The sequence below is a fragment of the Salvelinus alpinus genome, chromosome 2 (genome assembly GCF_045679555.1).
Source record: "Salvelinus alpinus chromosome 2, SLU_Salpinus.1, whole genome shotgun sequence".
NCBI classification, from domain to species: Eukaryota; Metazoa; Chordata; class Actinopteri; order Salmoniformes; family Salmonidae; genus Salvelinus; species Salvelinus alpinus.
In genome coordinates this window covers 90,783,402-90,804,699 of record NC_092087.1, presented here as the reverse complement: position 1 = coordinate 90,804,699, position 21,298 = coordinate 90,783,402, and the positions used below count along the sequence as shown (strand labels likewise).

The 21,298-nt window shown below is 48.1% G+C and overlaps 1 protein-coding gene across 3 annotated transcripts; it reads left to right on the top strand.

Annotated features, from left to right (window-relative positions):
• The first annotated feature begins 13 nt into the window (after positions 1-13).
• On the top strand, positions 14-15,045 carry LOC139568203 (histone-arginine methyltransferase CARM1-like). 3 transcript variants are annotated; one of them, XM_071389941.1, is made up of 16 exons: positions 254-559; positions 1,433-1,558; positions 1,650-1,756; positions 2,182-2,286; positions 2,551-2,661; positions 2,914-3,091; positions 4,683-4,773; positions 4,927-5,008; positions 9,087-9,172; positions 9,768-9,857; positions 11,044-11,181; positions 11,345-11,434; positions 12,432-12,529; positions 12,714-12,797; positions 14,003-14,071; positions 14,296-15,045. In XM_071389941.1, exons 1-16 carry the CDS (start codon positions 331-333, stop codon positions 14,433-14,435), a joined length of 1,824 nt encoding a protein of 607 aa, XP_071246042.1. In that variant the 5' UTR covers positions 254-330; the 3' UTR covers positions 14,436-15,045. The 3 variants fall into 3 exon arrangements, 2 of the variants coding, with proteins under 2 accessions (XP_071246042.1, XP_071246043.1); XR_011673543.1 differs by lacking the exons at positions 14,003-14,071; positions 14,296-15,045 and adding an exon at positions 13,646-13,977 and having other exon boundaries at positions 14-559; positions 12,714-12,942; XM_071389942.1 differs by lacking the exon at positions 14,003-14,071 and having other exon boundaries at positions 259-559.
• Positions 15,046-21,298: the final 6,253 nt, after the last annotated feature.

Here is a 21,298-nt window from a genome sequence, read left to right as displayed (position 1 = left end):
GCTAACACAAAGCGCCATTGGAACACAGGAGTGATGGTTGCTGATAATAGGCCTCTATCCCTATGTAGATATTCCATTAAAAATCTGCTGTTTCCAGCTGCAATTGTCATTTACAACATTTAACAATGTCTACACTGTATTTCTGATCAATTAATGTTATTTTAATGGGCAAAAAAATTGCTTTTCTTTCAAAAACAACAATTCTAAGTGACCCCAAACTCTTTAATGGATATATATATATACACACACATTATTGGACTACACTCTATCCACCAGGTTTGAGAAACAAGGTCAGATAGCCTTGGTATTTCACAAGATGCAGCTTCTGTTATGCCCCGACTGACTGTGGGTGGCAGTATAGCAACAGTTTGCTTGATCGTCAAGTCTGAGCCGACGAAGCAAAGTCAAGTAGCAAAGATGGCGGTATCGGTGTTTCCCTGTGTGCGGTTGCGGTCCATCGGGGACGTGAACGGAGAGATCCAGCGGCACTCCGAGCAACAGCCCCTGAGGTTGGAGGTCAAAAGCACCCCAGACACGGCTCTCCTAAATCTCTCCAATAGTAAGTAGCTGCTATAACCAGCTCCCGGCGTATTGATTATCCGCTAGTTAGATAGCGCTTCCTGCCTTGTGGTAGCCCGAGAACCCTTCACGATGCTATGAAGAATGAATAGGATTCAGTGAAGCAGCGGCTAACTAACTTTAGCATCTAGCTAGTTAGCCAGGTAGCATTTCACTGTGATGGGCCGGTGCGTTGGGATAGCACAAGTTTACCCAAAATGTGTTTTTCAAAGTGAACTAATGTTACTGTTGTATAAACTGGGTGGTTATTACCAGAATATTGATACACTACATATAAAATAGCATCTTATTAACGTTATGAGATAGCTAGGTAACTAGCATGCTAAGTTTGAGGCTGGCTATGCCTATACATCTTGGTGGCTTTGTCCTGTAACTACAAATCTTCATTGTAGAGTAACGTTAGCCCGTCAGTTAGCCTGGAAACCTGACGTTGAATTTCATTGAATTTGATGTTGGGCATAATTTAATCGTTGTGATCAGGAAAGTTAACTCTCTCGACCTCTGCAAGCCAGAATGTTGAATAAAAATATATTTTAACTTACTTTACCCGTGCGGTTGGTCCATTACACGTAGGAATGAGACAATACAAAAAAAGTGTAATTAAATCAACTTTTCAAAGTACTAGTGTGTTAAAATGTCTCTCACCTGAAGCATGTGCACAAGATGAGAATAGAAGCATGCGTGCTTGCCAAGCTCTTGCACCTGTTTACCTGCTTCTGCAGATGCTTCAGGTAGTGCCACTGATAGTGCCATTTTAACTCCCTACCAGTGCTTTGAAAAGTTGGTTTAATTCGACTTTGTAAATATTGTGTGTGTGTGGCTTTATCTGACCTGTCTGATGGTTTGTCAACAGGCGATGAGACCTCAGTCTTCAAGTGTTCGTTGTCCAGGGAAACGGAATGCAGCCGTGTGGGGAAACAGTCATTCATCATCACACTGGGCTGCAACAGTGTCCTGCTACAGTTCTCCACACCTGCAGGTAGGCTGTGTGGATGTTTACAAACGTTGTGCAGTGATTGCCTCGTCGGTGGTGATGTTCAGTCTGTTTCTAACTGTGTGTGTGTGTGTAGAGTTTACTTCCTTCTATAACATTCTGAAGAGTTGCCGGGGCCACAATGCAGAACACTCCGTCTTCAGTGACCGGACGGAAGAGTCCTCTGCTGTGCAATACTTTCAGGTGGGCACGCGCACACACACACACACACACACACACACACACACACACACACACACACACCTGCGCTGGACTACTGTGAGTCCAAGGCATTTCCTGCAGTTCCATCTAATCCAACTCTCACACGGTGGTGTAGTGGAGGGGTAACGCAAGTTAACACAGTTTACACATCTTTTTTTAGGCCCAACAGTTTACACATCTTTTGCCGAAAAAATGCATTGAAAGAAAAGGAAGCGTTACTTTTTCCACTGTGACCGGCCATCAGTTTACCCACCTATTATTTATTTTATCACTGCGCGCACACACACACACACACACACACACAGCGTTATCAAGTCTAAAAGACATTGGAGATAACTGCTGAATTTTGACTGGTTGGCCTCTGAATGACCTTTGCCTTCTCCCTTTTGACCCTCGTCTCCCTCTAGTTCTATGGCTATCTCTCTCAGCAGCAGAACATGATGCAGGACTACGTTCGGACCGGAACCTACCAACGTGCCATCCTTCAGAACCATGCTGACTTTAAGGACAAGGTACCACACACGGGCACAGACACACGGGTCACAGACACACGGGTCACAGACACACGGGTCACAGACACACGGGTCACAGACACACGGGTCACAGACACACACGGGTCACAGACACACACGGGGCACAGACACACACGGGGCACAGACACACACGGGGCACAGACACACAGAGCACAGACACGCGGTGACTGATTTTATGTGTGCTGCCAATCCAATGATCTGTGATCTCTCTCTCCCCCTCTTCCTCCCTCCCACTCTCTCTAGGTGGTGTTAGATGTGGGCTGTGGTTCAGGTATTCTGTCGTTCTTTGCGGCGCAGGCCGGAGCCAGGAAGGTCTACGCTGTGGAGGCTAGCACCATGGCCCAGCATGCAGAGGTAACACACAAACACTGACCACCACACTGACCACCACACTGGCCACCACACTGGCCACCACACTGGCCACCACACTGACAGTACGAGTGTGGGTTTGTTTCTTTTGCTGTGATGTATTTTTATTATGGTGATTCGTAGTGATAAAGCTGTTGTTAATTAGACTACAATGAGAGGCCTCCTCAACCATGCGCACTATCACACACACACCCTACCTCACACACACACACACCCTAACCCCGTGTGTGTGTGTAGGTGCTAGTAAACTCCAACGGAATGGGGGATCGTGTGGTGGTGATAGCAGGGAAGGTGGAGGAGATCTCTCTACCAGAGCAGGTGGACATCATCATCTCTGAACCCATGGGATACATGCTCTTCAACGAGAGAATGCTGGAGAGTTACCTCCACGCCAAGAAGTTCCTCAAGCCCAACGGTGAGGAGGGATGGAGGGAGGGAGGGAGGAGGGAGGAATTAGAGAATGCTGGGGAGCTTCCTACACGCCAAGAAGTTGTTAAAGCTGAGAGAGGGAGGTTTTGATTGATGAGTGAGGAGGTGATTGATGAGGGAGGGAGTGAGGAGGTGATTGATGGGGGAGGGAGTGAGGAGGTGATTGATGGGGGAGGGAGTGAGGAGGTGATTGATGGGGGAGGGAGTGAGGAGGTGATTGATGGGGGAGGGAGTGAGGAGGTGATTGATGGGGGAGGGAGTGAGGAGGTGATTGATGGGGGAGGGAGTGAGGAGGTGATTGATGGGGGAGGGAGGAGGTGATTGATGAGGGAGGGAGGGAGGGGGTGATTGATGAGGGAGGGAAGGAGGGGGTGATTGATGAGGGAGGGAAGGAGGGGGTGATTGATGAGGGAGGGAAGGAGGGGGTGATTGATGAGGGAGGGAAGGAGGGGGTGATTGATGAGGGAGCGAGGGAGGGGGTGATTGATGAGGGAGCGAGGGAGGGGGTGATTGATGAGGGAGCGAGGGAGGGGGTGATTGATGAGGGAGGGAGGGAGGAGGTGATTGATGAGAGGGAGGGATGAGGTGATGGATGAGAGGGAGCGAGGGAGGGGGTGATTGATGAGGGAGCGAGGGAGGGGGTGATTGATGAGGGAGCGAGGGAGGGGGTGATTGATGAGAGGGAGTGATAGAGGAGGTGATGGATGAGAGAGGGAGGGATAGAGGAGGTGATGGATGAGAGAGAGAGGGATAGAGGAGGTGATGGATGAGAGAGGGAGGGATAGAGGAAGTGATGGATGAGAGAGGAATACAGCCCAACGGTAAGATGGATGGAAAGATGGAGGGGGATGAGGCAATGGAATTAGTAGAAGGTGTATACAGGTGTTGCCGACAGCCCTAACCCTCTCTCCTCTCCTAGGTGACAGCCCTAACCCTCTCTCCTCTCCTAGGTGACAGCCCTAACCCTCTCTCCTCTCCTAGGTGACAGCCCTAACCCTCTCTCCTCTCCTAGGTGACAGCCCTAACCCTCTCTCCTCTCCTAGGTGACAGCCCTAACCCTCTCTCCTCTCCTAGGTGACAGCCCTAACCCTCTCTCCTCTCCTAGGTGACAGCCCTAACCCTCTCTCCTCTCCTAGGTGACAGCCCTAACCCTCTCTCCTCTCCTAGGTGACAGCCCTAACCCTCTCTCCTCTCCTAGGTGACAGCCCTAACCCTCTCTCCTCTCCTAGGTGACAGCCCTAACCCTCTCTCCTCTCCTAGGTGACAGCCCTAACCCTCTCTCCTCTCCTAGGTGACAGCTCTAACCCTCTCTCCTCTCCTAGGTGACAGCTCTAACCCTCTCTCCTCTCCTAGGTGACAGCCCTAACCCTCTCTCCTCTCCTAGGTGACAGCCCTAACCGTCTCTCCTCTCCTAGGTAACAGCCCTAACCCTCTCTCCTCTCCTAGGTGACAGCCCTAACCCTCTCTCCTCTCCTAGGTGACAGCCCTAACCGTCTCTCCTCTCCTAGGTAACAGCCCTAACCCTCTCTCCTCTCCTAGGTGACAGCCCTAACCGCTAACCGTCTCTCCTCTCCTAGGTAACATGTTTCCCACTTTAGGTGACGTCCACCTGGCTCCCTTCACAGACGAACAGTTATACATGGAACAGTTCACCAAGGCCAACTTCTGGTGAGTAACCTTTCATCTTTACCTGGAAAGTGTTTTTGTGGGGGGGGGGGTTCACCAGGCCTTTGTTACAACTATACAAAAATATTTAATTGTCACTAAGTCAAATAACTAAAGTCACTTCCCACGGTCTCTCTCTCTCTCTCTGTCTGTCAGGTATCAGCCATCGTTCCATGGTGTTGATCTGTCATCACTGAGAGAAGCTGCAGTAGACGAGTATTTCAGACAACCCATTGTGGTGAGTCTCTCTCCTCTCTCCTGTATCTGGTTCTCATCCTCAGTTCTCTCTCTCTCCTGTATCTGGTTCTCATCCTCAGTTCTCTCTCGCTCCTCTCTCTCCTGTATCTGGTTCTCATCCTCAGTTCTCTCTCGCTCCTCTCTCTCCTGTATCTGGTTCTCATCCTCAGTTCTCTCTCTCTCCTGTATCTGGTTCTCATCCTCAGTTCTCTCTCGCTCCTCTCTCTCCTGTATCTGGTTCTCATCCTCAGTTCTCTCTCGCTCCTCTCTCTCCTGTATCTGGTTCTCATCCTCAGTTCTCTCTCGCTCCTCTCTCTCCTGTATCTGGTTCTCATCCTCAGTTCTCTCTCTCTCCTCTCTCTCCTGTATCTGGTTCTCATCCTCAGTTCTCTCTCGCTCCTCTCTCTCCTGTATCTGGTTCTCATCCTCAGTTCTCTCTCTCTCCTGTATCTGGTTCTCTCTCGCTCCTCTCTCCTCTCTCTCCTGTATCTGGTTCTCATCCTCAGTTCTCTCTCGCTCCTCTCTCCTCTCTCTCCTGTATCTGGTTCTCATCCTCAGTTCTCTCTCGCTCCTCTCTCTCCTGTATCTGGTTCTCATCCTCAGTTCTCTCTCGCTCCTCTCTCTCCTGTATCTGGTTCTCATCCTCAGTTCTCTCTCGCTCCTCTCTCTCCTGTATCTGGTTCTCATCCTCAGTTCTCTCTCGCTCCTCTCTCTCCTGTATCTGGTTCTCATCCTCAGTTCTCTCTCGCTCCTCTCTCTCCTGTATCTGGTTCTCATCCTCAGTTCTCTCTCGCTCCTCTCTCTCCTGTATCTGGTTCTCATCCTCAGTTCTCTCTCGCTCCTCTCTCTCCTGTATCTGGTTCTCATCCTCAGTTCTCTCTCGCTCCTCTCTCTCCTGTATCTGGTTCTCATCCTCAGTTCTCTCTCGCTCCTCTCTCTCCTGTATCTGGTTCTCATCCTCAGTTCTCTCTCGCTCCTCTCTCTCCTGTATCTGGTTCTCATCCTCAGTTCTCTCTCGCTCCTCTCTCTCCTGTATCTGGTTCTCATCCTCAGTTCTCTCTCGCTCCTCTCTCTCCTGTATCTGGTTCTCATCCTCAGTTCTCTCTCGCTCCTCTCTCTCCTGTATCTGGTTCTCATCCTCAGTTCTCTCTCGCTCCTCTCTCTCCTGTATCTGGTTCTCATCCTCAGTTCTCTCTCGCTCCTCTCTCTCCTGTATCTGGTTCTCATCCTCAGTTCTCTCTCGCTCCTCTCTCTCCTGTATCTGGTTCTCATCCTCAGTTCTCTCTCGCTCCTCTCTCTCCTGTATCTGGTTCTCATCCTCAGTTCTCTCTCGCTCCTCTCTCTCCTGTATCTGGTTCTCATCCTCAGTTCTCTCTCGCTCCTCTCTCTCCTGTATCTGGTTCTCATCCTCAGTTCTCTCTCGCTCCTCTCTCTCCTGTATCTGGTTCTCATCCTCAGTTCTCTCTCGCTCCTCTCTCTCCTGTATCTGGTTCTCTCTCGCTCCTCTCTCTCCTGTATCTGGTTCTCTCTCGCTCCTCTCTCTCCTGTATCTGGTTCTCTCTCGCTCCTCTCTCTCCTGTATCTGGTTCTCTCTCGCTCCTCTCTCTCCTGTATCTGGTTCTCTCTCGCTCCTCTCTCTCCTGTATCTGGTTCTCTCTCGCTCCTCTCTCTCCTGTATATGGTTCTCTCTCGCTCCTCTCTCTCCTGTATCTGGTTCTCTCTCGCTCCTCTCTCTCCTGTATCTGGTTCTCTCTCGCTCCTCTCTCTCCTGTATCTGGTTCTCTCTCGCTCCTCTCTCTCCTGTATCTGGTTCTCTCTCGCTCCTCTCTCTCCTGTATCTGGTTCTCTCTCGCTCCTCTCTCTCCTGTATCTGGTTCTCTCTCGCTCCTCTCTCTCCTGTATCTGGTTCTCTCTCGCTCCTCTCTCTCCTGTATCTGGTTCTCTCTCGCTCCTCTCTCTCCTGTATCTGGTTCTCTCTCGCTCCTCTCTCTCCTGTATCTGGTTCTCTCTCGCTCCTCTCTCTCCTGTATCTGGTTCTCTCTCGCTCCTCTCTCTCCTGTATCTGGTTCTCTCTCGCTCCTCTCTCTCCTGTATCTGGTTCTCTCTCGCTCCTCTCTCTCCTGTATCTGGTTCTCTCTCGCTCCTCTCTCTCCTGTATCTGGTTCTCTCTCGCTCCTCTCTCTCCTGTATCTGGTTCTCTCTCGCTCCTCTCTCTCCTGTATCTGGTTCTCTCTCGCTCCTCTCTCTCCTGTATCTGGTTCTCTCTCGCTCCTCTCTCTCTAATTCAGTATGCTTTACATGATTGACAAGGTGAATGTTGCTGAAGCCAAGTTACTCAGAACAATTATCAAAACAACAATAAGAATAGTGGCTATAATACAAAATTTAAAAAACTATATATACATACAGTTGAAGTCGGAAGTTTTCATACACCTTAGCCAAATACATTTAAACTCAGTTTTTCACAATTCCTGAAATTTAATCCTAGTAAAAATTCCCTGTTTTAGGTCAGTTAGGATCACCACTTTATTTTAAGATGGTGAAATGTCAGAATAATAGTAGAGAATAATTAATTTCAGCTTTTATTTCATTCATCACATTCCTAGCGGGTCAGAAGTTTACATACACTCAATTAGTATTTGGTAGCATTGCCTTTAAATTGTTTAACTTGGGTCAAACGTTTCGGGTAGCCTTCCACAAGCTTCCCACAATAAGTTGGGTGAATTTTGGCCCATTACTCCTGACAGAGCTGGTGTAACTGAGTCAGGTTTGTAGGCCTCCTTGCTTGCACACACTTTTTCAGTTCTGCCCACAAATGTTCTATAGGATTGAAATCAGGGCTTTGTGATGGCCACTCCAATACCTTGACTTTGTTGTCCTTAAGCCATTTTGCCACAACTTTGGAAGTATGCTTCAGCTCATTGTCCATTTGGAAGACCCGTTTGCGACCAAGCTTTAACTTCCTGACTGATTTCTTGAGATGTTGCTTCAATATATCCACGTAATTTCCCTCCTCATGATGCCATCTATTTTGTGAAGTGCACCAGTCCCTCCTGCAGCAAAGCACCCCCTCAACATGATGCTGCCACCCCCGTGCTTCATGGTTGGGATGGTGTTTTTTCGGCTTGCAAGCATCCCCCTTTTTCCTCCAAACATAACGATGGTCATTATGGCCAAACAGTTAAATTTTTGTTTCATCAGACCAGTGGACATTTTTCCAAAAAGTACGAGCTTTGTCCCCATGTGCAGTTGCAAACCGTAGTCTGGCTTTTTTATAGCGGTTTTGGAGCAGTGGCTTCTTTCTTGCTGAGCGGTCTTTCAGGTTATGTCGATATAGGACTCGTTTTACTGTGGATATAGATACTTTTGTACCAGTTTCCTCCAGCATCTTCACAAGGTCCTTTGCTGTTGTTCTGGGAATGATTTGCACTTTTCGCACCAAAGTACGTTCATCTCTAGGAGACAGAACGCGTCTCCTTCCTGAGCAGTATGACGGCTGCGTGGTCCCATGGTGTTTATACTTGCGTACTATTGTTTGTACAGATGAACGTGGTACCTTCAGGCATTTGGAAATTGCTCCCAAGGATGAACCAGACATGTGGAGGTCTACAATTGTTTTCTGAGGTCTTGGCTGATTTCTTTTGATTTTCCTATGATGTCAAGCAAAGAGGCACTGAGTTTGAAGGTAGGCCTTAAATACATCCACAGGTACACCTCCAGCTGACTCAAATGATGTAAATTAGCTTATCAGAGGCTTCTAAAGCCATGACATAATTTTCTGGAATTCTCCAAGCTGTTTAAAGGCACAGTCAACTTAGTGTATGTAAACTTCTGACCCACTGGAATTGTGATACAGTGAAATAATCTGTCTGTAAACAATTGTTGGAAAAATGACTTGTGTCATGCACAAAGTAGATGTCCTAACCGACTTGCCAAAACTATAGTTTGTTAACAAGAATTTTGTGGAGTAGTTGAATAACTAGTTTTAATGACTCCAACCTAACTTTATGTAAACTTCCGACTTCAACTGTCTATCTCTATCTATCCAATACAGAAATGTAATGATCTCTCTCTCTCAGGACACCTTTGATATCCGTATCCTCATGTCCAAGTCTGTCAAATACACCGTCAACTTCCTGGACGCAAAAGAGGGGGATCTGCACAGGTGAGTCCATCGCCTCCTCTCTCCTTCTGGGACATGTATTTAGAGAGCTCTCCTTCTGGGACCTGTATTTAGAGAGCTCTCCTTCTGGGGCCTGTATTTAGAGAGCTCTCCTTCTGGGGCCTGTATTTAGAGAGCTCTCCTCCTGGGGCCTGTATTTAGAGAGCTCTCCTCCTGGGGCCTGTATTTAGAGAGCTCTCCTTCTGGGGCCTGTATTTAGAGAGCTCTCCTCCTGGGGCCTATATTTAGAGAGCTCTCCTCCTGGGGCCTGTATTTAGAGAGCTCTCCTCCTGGGGCCTGTATTTATAGACTTGGGAGTAGGAGTGCGGATCCAGGATCAATTTATCTATTTTTAGATGATAATGAATGGACAGGGGGGCCTGATCCTAGATCAGCAATCTGAGACTGGTTATGAATCCAGGGCCTGATGTTGTTTAGTCTGAGGGTTGTGGTGACTGAGGTTACTGCTGAGAGTTTACTCATCCTTAAACTATTCCATCTCTCTCTCCTCTCTCTAAATACTCTCTCGCTCCTCTCTCGCTCCTCTCTCGCTCCTCTCTCGCTTCTCTCTCTTCTCTCTCTCTCCTCTGTCTCTCAGGATGGAGATTCCCTTTAAGTTCCACATGATGACATCAGGTCTGGTCCATGGTCTGGCCTTCTGGTTCGACGTGGCTTTCATCGGCTCAGCGTGAGTCCCTGTGTTGTTGTGTAAACTCTGTCCGTCTAACTGTGTTGTTGTGTAAACTCTGTCCGTCTAACTGTGTTGTTGTGTAAACTCTGTCCATCTAACTGTGTTGTTGTGTAAACTCTGTCCATCTAACTGTGTTGTTATGTAAACTCTGTCCATCTAACTGTGTTGTTGTGTAAACTCTGTCCATCTAACTGTGTTGTTGTGTAAACTCTGTCCGTCTAACTGTGTTGTTGTGTAAACTCTGTCCATCTAACTGTGTTGTTGTGTAAACTCTGTCCATCTAACTGTGTTGTTGTGTAAACTCTGTCCATCTAACTGTGTTGTTGTGTAAACTCTGTCCATCTAACTGTGTTGTTGTGTAAACTCTGTCCGTCTAACTGTGTTGTTGTGTAAACTCTGTCCATCTAACTGTGTTGTTGTGTAAACTCTGTCCGTCTAACTGTGTTGTTGTGTAAACTCTGTCCGTCTAACTGTGTTGTTGTGTAAACTCTGTCCGTCTAACTGTGTTGTTGTGTAAACTCTGTCCGTCTAACTGTGTTGTTGTGTAAACTTTGTCCGTCTTGATTGACTCAGCGTGAGTCCCCTGTGTGTGTTATCATCTAACTGTGTGTGTGTGTCCATCTAACTGTGTTGTTGTGTAAACTCTGTCCGTCTAACTGTGTTGTTGTGTAAACTCTGTCCATCTAACTGTGTTGTTGTGTAAACTCTGTCCGTCTAACTGTGTTGTTGTGTAAACTCTGTCCGTCTAACTGTGTTGTTGTGTAAACTCTGTCCGTCTAACTGTGTTGTTGTGTAAACTCTGTCCGTCTAACTGTGTTGTTGTGTAAACTTTGTCCGTCTTGATTGACTCAGCGTGAGTCCCCTGTGTGTGTTATCATCTAACTGTGTGTGTGTGTCCATCTAGCTGTGTGTGTGTTATGTAAACTCTGTCCGTCTTGATTGACCTGCTGGCCTTAATCGTCTGTGTATGTGTGTGTGGTCATCTGTGTGTCTGTCCATCTAGCTGTGTGTGTGTGTGTGTGTGTGTGTGTCCGTCTAGCTGTGTGTGTCCGTCTAGCTGTGTGTGTGTGTGTCCGTCTAGCTGTGTGTGTGTGTGTCCATCTAGCTGTGTGTGTGTGTGTGTGTCCATCTAGCTGTGTGTGTCCATCTAACTGTGTGTGTGTCCATCTAACTGTGTGTGCAGGGTAACAGTGTGGCTCTCCACCTCCCCTACGGAGCCTCTGACCCACTGGTACCAGGTCCGCTGTCTGCTCCAGTCCCCTCTCTTCACCAAGGCAGGAGACACGCTGTCCGGCACTGCAACGCTCATTGCCAACAAGAGGTGAGACACACACACACACACCCGGGTAACTTTACCATACACACGCCTAAACAGGTAACTACCATGCACACCCACCTACACACCTAAACAGGTAACTACCACACTGAACACACACACCTGCCAAGGTTCCCCCTTAAAGGATTCATCTGACCTGTGCTCCCAGACAGAGCTATGACATCAGTATGGTGGCCCAGGTGGACCAGACAGGAAGCAAGTCCAGCAACCTGCTGGATCTCAAGAACCCCTTCTTCAGGTCAGAAGCACTTTTCCTCTCTCTACCTCTTCTCACTCTCTCTCTCTGTTCCTTCCCTTTCCTCTCTCTACCTCTCTTCTCACACTCTCTCTCTCTTTTCCTTCCCTTTCCTCTCTCTACCTCTCTTCTCACACTCTCTCTCTCATTTCCTTCCCTTTCCTCTCTCTTTTCCTTCCCTTTCCTCTCTCTACCTCTCTTCTCACACTCTCTCTCTCTCTCTCTCTGTTCCTTCCCTTTCCTCTCTCTACCTCTATTCTCACACTCTCTCTCTGTTCCTTCCCTTTCCTCTCTCTACCTCTCTTCTCACACTCTCTCTCTCTCTCTCTCTTTTCCTTCCCTTTCCTCTCTCTACCTCTCCTCACACTCTCTCTCTCTTTTCCTTCCCTTTCCCCTCTCTACCTCTCTTCTCACACTCTCTCTCTCTTTTCCTTCCCTTTCCCCTCTCTACCTCTCTTCTCACACTCTCTCTCTCTCTCTTCCTTCCCTTTCCTCTCTCTACCTCTCTTCTCACACTCTCTCTCTCTCTCTCTCTTCCTTCCCTCTCTCTGCCTCTCTTCTCACACTCTCTCTCTCTCTCTCTCTCTTCCTTCCCTTTCCTCTCTCTACCTCTCTTCTCACACTCTCTGTCATTTCTTCAGGTCAGGTCAGCATGGACATTCTACCATTTCCTTGTTTTCTCCATCTCTTTCCTTTTACAATTCTACTCACTCCCTCTCTCTTACTCCCCCTCTCTTACTCCCCCTCTCTCACTCCCCCTCTCTTACTCCCCCTCTCTTACTCCCCCTCTCTCACTCCCCCTCTCTTACTCCCCCTCTCTCACTCCCTCTCTTTCACTTTCTATCCTTCTGTTGTTCCTAAAGCTGTTATTTATCTGCTATCTATCCTCTTCATCGTGGTCTAAAACCTCCTCTTTCCCTGCTAAACATGTTAAAGTCCTTTGTATACTGACTGTCCCTGAGCTCGCCTCCATCTGATTGGTTGATTGTGTGTTCCGCAGGTACACAGGCAGCACGTCAGCCCCGCCCCCAGGCTCTCACTACTCCTCCCCCTCAGAGAACATGTGGAGCAATGGAGGAGTCTACAACATGAACCAGGGTACGTACACACACACACACACACACGGCATGAATCAGGTACCACACACACACACACACACACACACACACACACACACACACACACACACACACACGGCATGAATCAGGTACTACACACACCACACACAGGTGAATACAGAATAGTTTATTTCCTGTTGTTAATTTGTCTCTCTGTCTATCAGGGGGGATGCCTGCGGTGTATGACCTGAGTACAGTCATTGGTGGCGGTGGCTCCACCGTGTCCCACAACAATCTCATCCCTCTTGGTACGCTGTGTGTGTGTGACTGACCAATCCCTACCCTCCTTACTGTATAGCCCTTCAATTCACATCTGGATCTCTAAGCCAGTTTCACTGCTTTTTAAAGATGCATCCCTTCTAATCAGGGAGGGATTTCCACCTGGGAGACCAGGTGGGGGTCCAGGTGGGAGACCAGGTGGGGTCCAGGTGGGAGACCAGGTGGGAGACCAGGTGGTGGTCCAGGTGGGAGACCAGGTGGGGGTCCAGGTGGGGGTCCAGGTGGGAGACCAGGTGGGAGACCAGGTGGGGGTCCAGGTGGGAGACCAGGTGGGGGTCCAGGTGGGAGACCAGGTGGGGGTCCAGGTGGGAGACCAGGTGGGAGACCAGGTGGGGGTCCAGGTGGGAGACCAGGTGGGGTCCAGGTGGGGTCCAGGTGGGAGACCAGGTGGGAGACCAGGTGGGAGACCAGGTGGGGGTCCAGGTGGGAGACCAGGTGGGAGACCAGGTGGGGGTCCAGGTGGGAGACCAGGTGGGAGACCAGGTGGGAGACCAGGTGGGGGTCCAGGTGGGAGACCAGGTGGGAGACCAGGTGGGGGTCCAGGTGGGAGACCAGGTGGGGGTCCAGGTGGGAGACCAGGTGGGGGTCCAGGTGGGAGACCAGGTGGGGGTCCAGGTGGGGGTCCAGGTGGGAGACCAGGTGGGGGACCAGGTGGGGGACCAGGTGGGAGACCAGGTGGGGGTCCAGGTGGGGGACCAGGTGGGGGTCCAGGTGGGGGTCCAGGTGGGGGTCCAGGTGGGAGACCAGGTGGGGTCCAGGTGGGGGTCCAGGTGGGAGACCAGGTGGGGTCCAGGTGGGAGACCAGGTGGGGGTCCAGGTGGGGGTAATGAGTCATCAGGTAGAAAAGCAGCACTAGTCTAGACTTTACAGTGTTACATGTGAATAGCTCTGCTGTAGAGGGTTACAAAATACTGGCCCCCACGTTTTCCACAAACCCCAGTTAGATTATTCCAGGAAATCCGTTGGTCGTCCTACCAGGATTTCTGTAAAGGTTGGGAAAGTTCCTGGAACGTTGCAACCCTAACTGTGCTGTGTGTAATGGCAGTTGTGTGTCTATATGTTGAACTCCAGCTATATCTGTAACTGGCCTTTTTGTATTCTAGTTCTGCTGTGTTTTGTTGCTCCAAATAAAACGTGTCAATTTGTGAATTATCTCCTCTGTGTGTGTGGGCAGTGAACACAGGGGTAGTGAACCATACATCGTCTAGAGTTGGGTCTATCATGAGTACAGGCGTGGGCCAGGGTGAGTGAGTGTGTCGCCATAGTTACAGAGCTACAGCTGTTTACTGTTGCTAATGTCGTAGTCTTGTCTTCAGTTCGTGGATGGTCTGACATTGTTTTACTGTTTGTTTTATTTGAGATATAAAGTGTTTCTTAGTCCAGGACTAGGCTTAATCTGGGTCTGGGAAACTGCCCCCAGCTGCTCTTTGAAGACCCCAATTCACTTCCTGTTTCTCTCTTCCTCAGGAGTGGCAACTGGCCAATCGGGGCCCGGCAACAGTCCTCAATACCCAATCAACAACAGCCAGTTCACCATGGGCGGGCCTTCCATCTCCATGTCGTCTCCCATGGCGATGCCTAGCAACACTATGCACTACGGGAGCTAAGACCTACCAACCGTCCGTAGCTCCCCTCCTTCCTCCCCTTCTCTGGACCTCCAACAGCTGGAAACCAAACTGGACTGACTCCTCCCGTCATCCCTCCGTTCTCTGGGTTCTGATCTCTCAGGCCCAGTCCAGAATCAACTAGACGCTGAAACGATTGGATAGGTTTAGGGTTGTCAAATGTCCAGGTTTTCCAGAAATTCTGGTTGGAGGATTTCTGAATTCCTACTTATTCCGTCTGGATTGCAACCGTTGATAGGTTTAAGTAATGTTGCTTAAACATATCCTTTTGTCTCAACACCATTCTGAGGCAGACTGAAAGGTGTGTGCTTGTAACCATTATGTTTAATGTATCCACAGCCCTCATAGAAACATTTAGAAGGATCTTATGTACTTACTGTGGCTATAGGGGTTTAGAAACGTACACACACAGTTCTATTATACACACACACACACACACACACAGTTGTATTATACACACACACACACACACAGAGCCTCCTGCAGGACAGAAATGACTTTGAGCTTCTGTGAAGTTTTACCAATCACTTCCCTCTTCCCCAGCCCGTCGCTTTTGACCCAACGTCCCGATCAATAAATTCTTGAATCCTAACCTTTCACCCAAGGTTACCTTTTTCAACCGACCAAGCAAAGCAAACAGTCTTGAGTGTCTAACCAAACCGGTAGCTGCGAGGGAGAGAGGGTGATCCAGGTTTTAGCCAATCGGGCCAGAAGATTGTCTCTGTAGGGTTGAGTTTGGCCAGGTTTTAGCCAATCATGACAGGAGATTGTCTCTGTAGGGTGGTGTCTGTAGCCGCTGTAGACTAGCCAGGGGTTCTGTAGGGTGGGGTCTGTAGACTAGCCAGGGGTTCTGTAGGGTGGGTTTTGTAGACTAGCCAGGGGTTCTGTAGATTAGCCAGGGGTTCTGTAGGGTGGGGTCTGTAGATTAGCCAGGGGTTCTGTAGGGTGGGGTCTGTAGACTAGTCAGGGGTTCTGTTCTGTAGGGTGGGGTATGTAGACTAGCCAGGGGTTCTGTAGGGTGGGGTCTGTAGACTAGTCAGGGGTTCTGTTCTGTAGGGTGGGGTCTGTAGACTAGCCAGGGGTTCTGTTCTGTAGGGTGCATCGCTGCAGATATATAATAATAGTGCAGCATTTCTCTGTCATGTTAAAACAGGAGTCATGTCACCTTACTGAATATGGCCCCTGTTGTTTAGGGTGTACTGTTTTAGCTGTTTAACAAGTGTTTATGGGGAACTGTGAGAGACGTTGTGCAACCTCCTGGGATATCCCAAATGGCTCCATATTCCCCAGTCTACTCATTTGATTAAGGTCCCTTGTGGCTCTGGTCAACAGTAGTATGCTATATAGGGTGCCATTTGGGACACTGGCAGTCTCCTTGCAGACACATCATGTAGAGTGTTGGTCCCATGTTTCATCAGCTGAAATAAAAGATCCCAGCAATTTTCCATACGCACAAAAAATTATTTCACATTTTGTGCACAAATTTGTTTACATCCCTGTTAGTGAGCATTTCTCATTTGCTAATCTACCTGACAGTTAAGGAATATCAAGAAGCTGATTAAACAGCATGATTGTTACACAGGTGCACCTTGTGCTGGGGACAATAAAAGGCCGCTCAAAAATATAAACACAATGCCACAGATGTCTCAAGTTGATGGAGCGTGCAATTGACATGCTGACTGCAGGAATGTCCACCAAAGCTGTTGCCAGATAATTTAATGTTAATTTCTCTACCATAAGCCACATCCAACATAATTTTATAGAATTTGGCAGTACGTCCAACTGGCCTCACAACCGCAGACCACGTGTAACCATGCCAGCCCAGGACATCCATATCCGGTTTCTTCACCTGCGGGATCGTCTGAGGGGTGGTGCTGAGAAGTATTTCTGTCAGTAATAAAGCCCTTTTGTGGGGCGAAACTTATTCTGTTTTGCTTGGCCTGGCTCCCAACTGTGGGCCTATACCCACCCATTGCCTAGTCATGTGAAATCCATCAATTAGGGCCAAATTTCTTTCTTTCAATTGACTGATTTCCTTCTATGAACTGTAACTCAGGAAAATCTTTGAAATTGTGTCATGTTGTGTTTATATAATTGCATTCCAACCTGAAGATCAGGATTGGTTGATTGATGGAGTCAGGTGTAGTAACGGGCTGGAGGAAAAGTGTGACACCAATCAGGCCCCAGAGGACTGGAGTTACCGATCCCTGAGCTAAAGACTCAGTCCCCCCTTACATCTTCTGTTTGGGAGTTACCCATCCCTGAGATAAAGACTCAGTCACTCCTTACATCTTCTGTTTGGGAGTTACCGATCCCTGAGATAAAGACTCAGTCCCCCTTACATCTTCTGTTTGGGAGTTACCCATCCCTGAGCTAAAGACTCAGTCCCCCCTTACATCTTCTGTTTGGGAGTTACCCATCCCTGAGATAAAGACTCAGTCCCTCCTTACATCTTCTGTTTGGGAGTTACCCATCCCTGAGATAAAGACTCAGTCCCCCCTTACATCTTCTGTTTGGGAGTTACCCATCCCTGAGATAAAGACTCAGTCCCCCCTTACATCTTCTGTTTGGGAGTTACCCATCCCTGAGATAAAGACTCAGTCCCCCCTTACATCTTCTGTTTGGGAGTTACCCATCCCTGAGATAAAGACTCAGTCCCCCTTACATCTTCTGTTTGGGAGTTACCCATCCCTGAGATAAAGACTCAGTCCCTCCTTACATCTTCTGTTTGGGAGTTACCCATCCCTGAGATAAAGACTCAGTCCCCCCTTACATCTTCTGTTTGGGAGTTACCCATCCCTGAGATAAAGACTCAGTCCCCCCTTACATCTTCTGTTTGGGAGTTACCCATCCCTGAGATAAAGACTCAGTCCCCCCTTACATCTTCTGTTTGGGAGTTACCCATCCCTGAGCTAAAGACTCAGTCCCCCTTACATCTCCTGTTTGGGAGTTACCCATCCCTGAGATAAAGACTCAGTCCCTCCTTACATCTTCTGTTTGGGAGTTACCCATCCCTGAGATAAAGACTCAGTCCCCCCTTACATCTTCTGTTTGGGAGTTACCCATCCCTGAGCTAAAGACTCAGTCCCCCCTTACATCTTCTGTTTGGGAGTTACCCATCCCTGAGATAAAGACTCAGTCCCTCCTTACATCTTCTGTTTGGGAGTTACCGATCCCTGAGATAAAGACTCAGTCCCCCTTACATCTTCTGTTTGGGAGTTACCCATCCCTGAGATAAAGACTCAGTCCCCCCTTACATCTTCTGTTTGGGAGTTACCCATCCCTGAGATAAAGACTCAGTCCCCCCTTACATCTTCTGTTTGGGAGTTACCCATCCCTGAGATAAAGACTCAGTCCCCCCTTACATCTTCTGTTTGGGAGTTACCCATCCCTGAGATAAAGACTCAGTCCCCCCTTACATCTTCTGTTTGGGAGTTACCCATCCCTGAGATAAAGACTCAGTCCCCCCTTACATCTTCTGTTTGGGAGTTACCCATCCCTGAGATAAAGACTCAGTCACTCCTTACATCTTCTGTTTGGGAGTTACCGATCCCTGAGATAAAGACTCAGTCCCCCTTACATCTTCTGTTTGGGAGTTACCCATCCCTGAGCTAAAGACTCAGTCCCCCCTTACATCTTCTGTTTGGGAGTTACCCATCCCTGAGATAAAGACTCAGTCCCTCCTTACATCTTCTGTTTGGGAGTTACCCATCCCTGAGATAAAGACTCAGTCCCCCCTTACATCTTCTGTTTGGGAGTTACCCATCCCTGAGATAAAGACTCAGTCCCCCCTTACATCTTCTGTTTGGGAGTTACCCATCCCTGAGATAAAGACTCAGTCCCCCCTTACATCTTCTGTTTGGGAGTTACCCATCCCTGAGATAAAGACTCAGTCCCCCTTACATCTTCTGTTTGGGAGTTACCCATCCCTGAGATAAAGACTCAGTCCCTCCTTACATCTTCTGTTTGGGAGTTACCCATCCCTGAGATAAAGACTCAGTCCCCCCTTACATCTTCTGTTTGGGAGTTACCCATCCCTGAGATAAAGACTCAGTCCCCCCTTACATCTTCTGTTTGGGAGTTACCCATCCCTGAGATAAAGACTCAGTCCCCCCTTACATCTTCTGTTTGGGAGTTACCCATCCCTGAGCTAAAGACTCAGTCCCCCTTACATCTCCTGTTTGGGAGTTACCCATCCCTGAGATAAAGACTCAGTCCCTCCTTACATCTTCTGTTTGGGAGTTACCCATCCCTGAGATAAAGACTCAGTCCCCCCTTACATCTTCTGTTTGGGAGTTACCCATCCCTGAGCTAAAGACTCAGTCCCCCCTTACATCTTCTGTTTGGGAGTTACCCATCCCTGAGATAAAGACTCAGTCCCTCCTTACATCTTCTGTTTGGGAGTTACCGATCCCTGAGATAAAGACTCAGTCCCCCTTACATCTTCTGTTTGGGAGTTACCCATCCCTGAGATAAAGACTCAGTCCCCCCTTACATCTTCTGTTTGGGAGTTACCCATCCCTGAGATAAAGACTCAGTCCCCCCTTACATCTTCTGTTTGGGAGTTACCCATCCCTGAGATAAAGACTCAGTCCCCCCTTACATCTTCTGTTTGGGAGTTACCCATCCCTGAGATAAAGACTCAGTCCCCCCTTACATCTTCTGTTTGGGAGTTACCCATCCCTGAGATAAAGACTCAGTCCCCCCTTACATCTTCTGTTTGGGAGTTACCCATCCCTGAGATAAAGACTCAGTCCCCCTTACATCTTCTGTTTGGGAGTTACCCATCCCTGAGATAAAGACTCAGTCCCTCCTTACATCTTCTGTTTGGGAGTTACCCATCCCTGAGATAAAGACTCAGTCCCCCTTACATCTTCTGTTTGGGAGTTACCCATCCCTGAGATAAAGACTCAGTCCCCCTTACATCTTCTGTTTGGGAGTTACCCATCCCTGAGATAAAGACTCGGTCCCTCCTTACATCTTCTGTTTGGGAGTTACCCATCCCTGAGATAAAGACTCAGTCCCTCCTTACATCTTCTGTTTGGGAGTTACCCATCCCTGAGCTAATGACTCAGTCCCCCCTTACATCTTCTGTTTGGGAGTTACCCATCCCTGAGCTAAAGACTCAGTCCCCCCTTACATCTTCTGTTTGGGAGTTACCCATCCCTGAGATAAAGACTCAGTCCCCCTTACATCTTCTGTTTGGGAGTTACCCATCCCTGAGATAAAGACTCAGTCCCTCCTTACATCTTCTGTTTGGGAGTTACCCATCCCTGAGATAAAGACTCAGTCCCTCCTTACATCTTCTGTTTGGGAGTTACCCATCCCTGAGCTAATGACTCAGTCCCCCCTTACATCTTCTGTTTGGGAGTTACCCATCCCTGAGCTAAAGACTCAGTCCCCCCTTACATCTTCTGTTTGGGAGTTACCCATCCCTGAGCTAAAGACTCAGTCCCTCCTTACATCTCCTGTTTGGGAGTTACCCATCCCTGAGATAAAGACTCAGTCCCTCCTTACATCTTCTGTTTGGGAGTTACCGATCCCTGAGATAAAGACTCAGTCCCCCTTACATCTTCTGTTTGGGAGTTACCCATCCCTGAGATAAAGACTCAGTCCCCCCTTACATCTTCTGTTTGGGAGTTACCCATCCCTGAGATAAAGACTCAGTCCCTCCTTACATCTTCTGTTTGGGAGTTACCCATCCCTGAGATAAAGACTCAGTCCCCCCTTACATCTCCTGTTTGGGAGTTACCCATCCCTGAGCTAAAGACTCAGTCCCTCACATCTCCTGTTTGGTCTAAAATGTTCATGGTTTTGTTTTCATCTCTTTGTTTTCTTCCTTTTCCCCCAAAATAAAAAGTTAAAACAGAATGTCCTCCAAATAGCCAAATTAAACATTACTGGATAACTAGTCAGCTTCCTAATTTATATATATCGTATGGATTCTTCCTAATATATAGTTGTGTGCATTCTCAGATTTCTAATGTATGTGGACTGTCTCATGGCAATGTTAAGTATTTAATGAGCTCCATCCATTTTATAGGGAGAAGGTGATGTATGTTGATACTTTCAAATCAAATGTTATTGGTCACATACACATGGTTAGCAGATGTTAAGGCGAGTGTAGCGAAATGCTTGTGCTTCTAGTTCCGACCGTGCAGTAATATCTAACAAGTAATCTAACAACAACTACCTCATACATACAAAGATGTAAAGGAATGAATAATATGTACATAAAAAATATATGAATGAGTGATGGCCGAACGGCATAGGCAAGATGCAGGAGATAGTATAGAGTACAGTATATACATATGAGATGAGAATTGTAGGGTATGTCAACATTATATAAAGTGGCATTGTTTAAAGTGCCTAGTGATACATTTATTACATCAATATTTCACATCAATATTTCATTATTAAAGTGGCTAGAGATGAGTCAGTATATTGGCAGCAGCCTGTACTGTAGGCCCTAGAACCCTCTGACTCCACTCTGGACCTGGAAGTCAGGTCCCCTGCATTCTTTCCATGGTTCCCCTCTAATCAGGGACTGAGTTAGACCTTGGACACCATGTGGGCGCAATTCATTATTAGGTAGAACAGAAGACCAGCAGGCTCCTCGTAGGATAAGAATTGAATACGCCCTCAGTCCCCCCTTACCTCTTCTGTTTGGGAGTTACCCATCCCTGAGCTAAATGCACAATGCAGGTGCTTCTACACCTGCATTGCTTGCTGTTTGGGGTTTTAGGCTGTGTTTCTGTACAGCACTTTGAGATATCAGCTGATGTACGAAGGGCTATATAAAATAAACTTGATTTGATTTGATATAAAGCAGGGTGCCTAACTCA